Here is a 7,749-nt window from a genome sequence, read left to right as displayed (position 1 = left end):
CAGAAACAGATAAACATAATATTTTATTCACATCTTCTATTGTACAAGATACAAGCAACATTGCTGTAGTCAGGGCAGGATGGAGACATGATGTTGACACTGCAGAGTCTTGTCTTGCTGCTCAGAGGTAGGGCTGGTCTGTGGAGATTGGTGGCTCTTTATATACAGTGCCGGGAGTCACTGGAAGCTTTGAGGTCTCAGCAACTTGACTAAAAAAAAAAAAAAAAAAAAGAACAACAGAGAAAGAAGGGAAAAAAAGACAACAATATTTCAGCTAAAAACTACAAATAGCAAACTTCCGTTGTCAGTCACAAGAAGATGTTTTGACAGGTGACATCAAATAGATGGATTACTATATTATTATGTATATGGCGCAAAAAACAAACACCTGAACTTGAAATACATGAAAATGCAGTGATCATTAACAAACCTGCCAGCAGTAAGAGCTTTCTGTGAGGACATCACGAGTGTGGGAGGGGCTGATTCTCTCCGTCCATCTCTGCTGTAGTAGTAGTTGTTGGCATACTTGTGGCTCGGGCCTACTGGCAGTTTGGGTGGTGGTTGTGTCCTGTTGGGATGAAGAAAAAAAAAAGGTATATTTTAACAGACTTTAACAATGTTGGTGACTTCCACATTTGCAGGCAAAATGGAAAATAGGTGCAGTTTACTGAAACGCGCAAAGATACCTGGAAATATAGAATTTAAAACAAAAACAGAGTTTGGACAGTTTGCTTTAAAGTCAGTATTTTGTATGACCACCTTTATTCCTCCACACATCAAGAAACTCTTAGTCAAGCTTTCTTGTCATTTCTTTATGTAGTCCTCAGGAATAGTTCTCCAGGCTTCTTGAAGCTCTGGAGAACTCTTCTTTGGATGTCGGCTGGCTTTTGTTCTGTTCTCTGTCAACATGATTCCACACCATCTAAATAATATTGTGGTTCGGGCTTCAGGGAGGCCAATCCAAGCCTGATAGTGTTACATTGTGCGTTTTTCTAACCAGATTTGTTAATACTATATTGGTAATGTGTTTGGGATCATTGTGAAGCTGAAAAATGAAGCTGTTGCCAGCCAGACACTGTCAGTGATGATGCTTTTTGTGCAATCATAACTCTAGCATTTTTGAGAAAATCTCAAAATACAGCCCCAAACCAGCACAAAGCTTTGATTTTTCTTTTACAGATGGCTGTAGACATTCACTGTGGTACTCCTCTCGTCCATATACATTGACAGCGATTTATACAACAAATTTGAATTCTTCGTCAGTTTTAAGTGGTTTAACAAACAAAATACAAACAAAAACAAAAAGCAAGTCTGGCAACCCACAGAGTCATTGCATCTCTCTGTTAACGGGGTTTTAGTGGTTGTTTCTAATATGTGAACACTTTCATTCGTGAGCGGTACGAGGGTAGCGCCTGTGGTCTTACCTCTTTGCAATCTCCTCATATCGCAGCTGCAGTTTGGCTTGCAGGTCATGCTGAAAAGGAAAAGGAAAGTCAATTTTCGACGAGTGCAAATCCCACACTGGTGAACTTCACCTCCTTCGTAGTGTTTCGCTACCCCACAACACTACTGCTAGCTAACGTCAGTAAGGGTTAGCTGGCTGTTAAACGTTTCCTTTGATAAAGTTTATTGCGACAAATCGTCCGGAGGGCTATTACATCATATTTAGAGCAGAAAACTACTCCGTTTTAAAGTGTGACGAATGTTGTTGCTTACCCCTGATAAAAAATTTCGCAGCCTCTGAATGAATTTAGTAGCAGTAGCCATGTTAGCTGTTGTGAAGGACACGGGTCTTCTTCGTTCCTTTTCCCAGGTTTCTCAACACATTGCTGACACCTGCCGACCAGCAGGGGAAACTGCAGCGTAAAAACGTGTATTTTAGAGACTTGTTGTCTTACAATTTATTTATGTACTCCGAGGGCCAAATTAACTTAGATAAAGTAGATGAACACAGACACTCTGTACAACTAATCTTTATCTTCTTTAGTAAAGGCCTGGCAGAGCAGCTCATAACGTTTATTTTAAATTACAGTATTTTGTCCAATTACTTTTGAGCCTTTAAAAACAGGACGTGTGTATAAAAATGACTGTAATTCCTAAACAGTTACTGCAATTTTCAAATCCCTGTATTTAAAGATGATAATCTGCATATTGATTACATCTTGATTTACAGTCCACTGTGATGGTGTACAAATCCCCAACTACAAACATTGGTGTCTTTGTTCAACAAATTATGGCCCTAACTATTGCTATGCCAGTATGGACAGTAGTAAATTGTGACCGAATTCAGGTATTACCTGCTTGCAACTGCAGAACTCCTACGGATTTTAAAGTAAAACATTTTTGTTACTAGGTTAACCTCTGGACCCCTTATCCTACAAGTGATTGGTCTGTCTTGGACAGACATGCATACATTTTCATTGGTATGCATACAATACACAGCTTGATCTATTATCAATAGGTAAAGTTGTAAAACTTGTGAAAAAATTCAAAGTCCAGAATTTATGGCCTCCTTCAGATTTTCCAAAGTGATCTGTGAGCTGGATCAGAGTCCGATTCTAGACCCTGGCCCTTATGTTTGAGACACCTGCCTTAAAGGGAAGCCTTAATAACCTTCACAGTGTAATTTTGCTTCATCACATTTGTCTATTGATGAAGTATTTATATAGTGATATAGTGGAATGGTTGCTTGTAGGATTACAACACCTATACTGATGAAAAGGATTTGAACGGTCTGATATTGTACATCGATGTAACAATAAGGCAGATAACTGTACACAACACTCAGAGAAGAATCAAAGGGAAATACAAAGTTTATTTGTTGCACAAGAAAACACAGTAGAGGGCGACATCGCCGGTATACCATGCAGTCAAGTATTACAGCTGTGTGCTTGTCTCATGCAGCATGCACTGGACAGAAGAGTCCACAGGAGAACAAATGCACTTGTACGACACTTTGACCTGCCAAACTTGTTCTTTAAGAGTACGCTCAACAGAGGCTGAAAAATCCCTGTGGTGGACTTCAGCAAAGCATTTTTTTTTAACACATACAAGGTTATTAAAAAGCAACCAAAACATTATCCCTCATCATGTTTACATATTTAAATTGGCTTTTCCTGTATGCAAAAAGAAACCTCTAATGTAAATATATATTTTATTACTCATCTTTAACACTTTTACTTTTGGTGTAAAGCATTTTTCTCATGCACATAAGAACAAATATGCATGTTTCCATCCATCCCTTTCCCCCCCACCTCCAATTAATTAATATTTAAAGCTTCCTTTTGAAGTCTGAACAACAAGTCCCAATGATCTCGTTCCGCAGGTACATGCAAATATCGAAAATGCTTCTGAGCTTGGTGCCAAACTACTCATTAAGAACAGTGTCTTTAAAACTAAACATAAAAAACAAACGGATATGCAGCTTCTATGAATGTCGTTTCCTTTGCGAGTATCAAAGAGGATAGTTTCATCGTATACAGCCACAGAATATAAAATGTTTGTACAGTACACAGCATGTTTGTTCATTGTAAACAATTCTGTCAGACTGCAAAAATAACTGAGTGGTCCGTCTGTTTGCGTCACTAACACAACAACATCATCCCGTAAGGTTTTCATCACAAGATTTAAGGTTTTTTTTTTTTTCCTTCTATCGTTTTTAAGGAAGAAGAGGGGTTGAAGTAACACAACAGCTGTTTAGAAAGAGAAGACTCAGAGTAAAGTTAGTACAAAAGCCAGGAACAGCCACTTACAAAGAGGACAACAACTCTCCAAACGTCATGTCTGTTGTGGAGAAAATGTGATGTGCAGCCAGTCTGTGCAGCTGTCAAATACTGCCTGAATTTAAAAGACAGAATTCCCAAAAACTCCCTCTTGCCAGAAATTGTCTTCGTGCACATTATGTCCTTCAGTACACTTGGAATTATACACACTCTTGTTACCAAAATATACATCGAAATTTGCACAATACAAAGACAAAAAACCAAAAACACTTGTTCAAAGAAGCCCTGATTTCACTGTAAATATGTTTATCTCAGTTTACCTTTCACATTCGGTTACAAAAAACTTATGTCTAAATGTCATTAGTGCACTTTTCCCCTTTGGATGTAAACAGCACTGCACAGCACATGAAGTAGGACCAGGGTGTTTACGGATGGTCTCTTTCACATGCACATGTGGGAAAAAAAATAATGATTAAAATGGAAAAACGCTACAGCTTCTGGAAAAGGTGAAAAAAAAAAAAACAACCCCATAACGCACTTGTACGTACTTGTGTTTGCAAAAGTCCAACACGTGTCAGAGTAAGTAAGGAAACCTGCCCAAAAAACGAAAATCAAATAAAATAAGTGTTTTAAACGCTCCCTTCCATGTTCTGAAGTAAAACGGCATGCTGTGAGATGAACGCGCCCGATCAAAGAGTTCGACTGATAAACTCACAGCACACAGAAAGGTGGACGTGGATCATCCGGAGCTTCAGCCTCGGCGTCTTTTTCCACGATAGCAGTGGAAACAATCAAACAAAAACCCCAAACAAATCTTCATATTGACTGAAAATTACAAGTAACATTTCTGCCTTCAACGATATGGCTTAGAGGACATTGCACAAGATGCCATGGCACATAAAAACCCTTCGGCTCCGTATCTTCATAAGAGAAGACAAAGGTGGGTAGTGTCTCACCGCGTTTGCAACATTATTCTCAGCAAGAATAAAAAAACAATGCCGTTCCCGTGAATTCACACTGTGAGGAACATGACCAACACAACAAGCTGTGCAAGATTAAAGTACATGAAGGGCTAAAGCCATCAAGGAAACATGGACCAAACATCTTCAAAGCCTCTTCTTTGATACGACCATTTTATTAACAGTTCTGTTTTCCCCCCTGCATTCTAGTTTGAGCTTATTAGCTTCTGTTTTACTCCTAAAGGATGCATAAATACAAATCCATGCAGTACTGTAGCCATCAGCTGCAGAGACAGATCCAATGACGTGTCAGTCATGTTGCTCACAGTGTGAACCAGAGATCGTTTTAGGTTCAGGAAGACCTACAGCAGTACTACAAACACACACAGACACTGAAGAAAAAAAAGCGACCTTGACTCCTCGTACCTTTTGGTCCAACAGTTTTACGCAGCATTAACACTTCTACTCTGTACCAGAATTTATTTAAAAAATAGACAACTTTTGTTTTGTTTTTTTTTAGAAAATAATCCATTCAGAAGACATAAAACCACATTTTATGGATACAAAAATGTTGAGCCTTGGCTGGTCAACCCATGAGAACTTCTTTCTTTTCCCCTGTTACAAACGCATCATCAAATGTAATAAATAAGACCAGAAAGGTCAGCGATGCCTGAAGGCAACTGTTTTTTTTTACAAAACAAAATTCAAGTAAAAGTTTCTCCCGCTCTTTCAGACCCGACAACTTTGAGAATGACTTAACATCTTCGTCACCCTTGAAAGACAAGAGCAGGTTTTATGAGTACAACGGCGAGCTGTCACTTTCTCAGGTGCCCTTTTTGTGTTTGCTCTCTGCACTCTGGTGTCTTCTCTGGTGCAATTTTAGGACCCGTGGAAGTGGTTTCTGCTCCCTGCCTGCAGCTCATGTTGGTGAGAAGACATCCTGTTTGTTCCCGCGGAGATGCTGTGACGTCCACCTCCACCTCGGGCTTCTCACCAGAGTCCTCTCCATCTGAACACGGCTCCCACTCGTCTTGCTCCTCGCTCTCCGTCGAGCCCTGCACAGCTATCTGCGGCACAAGCGTGAACCTCCTCACCACGGGGACGTCCATCTCGATGTCCTGACTGCTTTGGGGTCGTGTCACAGTCCAGGCCGCCCTGTGCTGCTGCTGCGTTTGAGCCCCTGGAGGTGTGCTGCTCCCCGCCGCATTACTGCTGCTTTTCTCCTCTGGCTCGTCGAAGCTCACTTCCTGCACTGCCTCCTGCTTCTTAAAGGAGTCTCTCCGCTCTGACAGGTTCAGCTTCCGCATCACAACCAGCTGCTCTGATCGTTCAATCCTTTGGCTGCTAATGTACGGCCCAAGTCTGCTGTGGTCAACCCCAATGTAAGCGATGCCACAGGCTGCGTCCACCTCTGAGTCGCCCAGCAGGTCAGCCTCACCGTAAAACGGCACTTCCAGCGTGTGCCTGCGGGGAGCTTTTGACTTCTTGTCAGCGTGATATACTCCAGACAGTTTCTCCGCTGACTGCACCCTCTTAAGCAACGGTGAACGAGGCGGCTCTGCACTGCGTGGCCGGACGACATGCCTAACGATGGTGGGGGGAGACAGGGTTTTTCCGTGGTACGTGTGAAGGTTTTTGGCGAAGCCTGGCAGAGGAGAGGGCGAGCGCTGTGGGGAAAGCGGCTGATTAGAGGATGAGGAGCTGCTGCAGGCCAGAGGCGAGGGGGGGATGTTGCTGGTGGATTTGCGGCGGCCCACTTTGCTGTAGCGTTGTGGGCTGAGTTTAGAGCCCAGGCCGAGCGTGATGGGCCGGCTGTGTGTGGCGGGAGAGCTTGGAGAGCTGGAGCAAGGCGATGTACTCTGTGGTGAGTTATTCTCTGGAAAGTAGAGGCAGGACTGTTGAAATACTCACACTACAAGCTGCAGTTTGCAGCAGGGCAAACAACACTTTTAAATTTCAATACTATTTCAGTTCAGTTTTATTTGTGTAGCACCAAATCACAATAACAGTCACCTCAAGGTGTTTAATATTGTAAGGTAAAGACCCCACAAAAATACAGAGAAACCTCAACAATCAGACGACTGCCTATCACAAAGCACTTTGGCAACAGTGGGAAGGAAAAACTCCCTTTTAACAGGAAGAATCCTTTAGGCTGAGGGAGGTGCGGCCATCTGGGTATTATAAGACCTTCAGTGTACCTGCAGAATCTCAAATGACTACATTTCCTGAATTACCGTGGCCCTGATGGTCAGGTGCGGGGCTCCGGCAGGGTGTGGAGGGCCCCGGGGAGAGGCTGTGAGTCGGGGAGCCTGGAAGACTCTCACTGGAGGAAACAGAGTGATGAAGACCTGAGGAGAAGCTGCGACTGCAGTGCATCACTGTGCTCTGCTTGGACAGCTTCTTAAAGATGGTCCGTCGCCTAGAAGGGACGATATATAATTCACTGTTGTAGCTTACACTTGAAGGAGAAAGAGCCTCCCAGAGTAAACAGATGATGAGTAACACAGCAGAGCTGCAAAGACAGAGAGAGAGAAAAAAAAGAAACCCAGAACCCAGTCAGATGCTCACCTGTCATAATTATCTCTCCTCTTGCTCTTCTTGCTGCGGCGAGCCATCTTCCCTTTGTGTTTGGTCTTTCGTGCAGGACCGACTTTAATAGAAGTGTTCTCGAGCGCTATGGTCTGAAGGGCCACCTTGTTGCCGCTCTGCACGTTTCGTGAGAATGAAAGAATTTTTACAGACCTTTCAACACAGAAGCAACTTAAAAAGCAAAGTTCAAGTGCCACGCAGCTCCGAGCTGTACCTTCAGCAGCAGTTCGATCATCTCTGTGTGGACCAGGCCTTGGACAGACTCTCCGTTCACGTGGGTGATGAGGTCTCCAGTGCAGAGGCCTGCCTGGTGAGCCGGGCTGCCCTCCTCCACACTCTGTTGCGATGAAGTGAGTGAGTTTCAAACTGAGCATTACATAACAACCTTTTTATATCACTACCTTCTAGTTTTGGATCACCAAAGCAAAGCAAAATATTTGGAACATGCTACAGTTTACAAACACAGGTTTCAGATCTTT

General features: G+C 42.7%; 2 protein-coding genes across 4 annotated transcripts in view; both read right to left on the bottom strand.

The window, feature by feature from the left end:
- Positions 1 to 10: 10 nt before the first annotated feature.
- ndufa7 (NADH:ubiquinone oxidoreductase subunit A7) lies at positions 11 to 1,843 on the bottom strand. The gene is made up of 4 exons (XM_084954434.1): positions 1,717 to 1,843; positions 1,425 to 1,474; positions 431 to 568; positions 11 to 209 (listed from the first exon to the last, which is right to left on the bottom strand). The coding sequence occupies exons 1-4, from the start codon at positions 1,765 to 1,767 to the stop codon at positions 122 to 124; spliced, it is 327 nt and encodes a 108-aa protein (XP_084810560.1). The 5' UTR covers positions 1,768 to 1,843; the 3' UTR covers positions 11 to 121.
- A 952-nt stretch (positions 1,844 to 2,795) lies between these two features.
- mast3b (microtubule associated serine/threonine kinase 3b) overlaps positions 2,796 to 7,749 on the bottom strand; it is a 35,828-nt gene continuing 30,874 nt past the window's right edge. For all 3 annotated transcript variants that reach the window (XM_084954419.1, XM_084954418.1, XM_084954420.1), the window contains 4 exons: positions 7,485 to 7,607; positions 7,250 to 7,386; positions 6,916 to 7,100; positions 2,796 to 6,557 (listed from right to left, as the gene is read on the bottom strand). In XM_084954419.1, coding sequence (XP_084810545.1) covers positions 5,497 to 6,557; positions 6,916 to 7,100; positions 7,250 to 7,386; positions 7,485 to 7,607 — 1,506 coding nt within the window. In that variant the 3' untranslated portion in view covers positions 2,796 to 5,496. The remainder of the gene's footprint in view (positions 6,558 to 6,915; positions 7,101 to 7,249; positions 7,387 to 7,484; positions 7,608 to 7,749) is intronic.

This window comes from Perissodus microlepis, chromosome 15 (genome assembly GCF_051167445.1).
Source record: "Perissodus microlepis isolate ML-2025 ecotype Zambia chromosome 15, ASM5116744v1, whole genome shotgun sequence".
Lineage (NCBI taxonomy): Eukaryota > Metazoa > Chordata > Actinopteri > Cichliformes > Cichlidae > Perissodus > Perissodus microlepis.
The sequence above is the reverse complement of the archived record's forward strand: the minus strand, read 5'-3'. Positions and strand labels throughout refer to the sequence as shown.

Coding starts and splice junctions, on each gene's coding strand:
- ndufa7 (XM_084954434.1), bottom strand. CDS start 1,767: ATGGCTACTGCTACTAAATTCATTCAGAGGCTGCGAAATTTTTTATCA. Junction 569..1,424: donor TATGAGGAGATTGCAAAGAG/GTAAGACCACAG, acceptor TCATCCCAACAG/GACACAACCACCACCCAAAC. Junction 210..430: donor AAAGCTCTTACTGCTGGCAG/GTTTGTTAATGA, acceptor TTTTTTTTTTAG/TCAAGTTGCTGAGACCTCAA.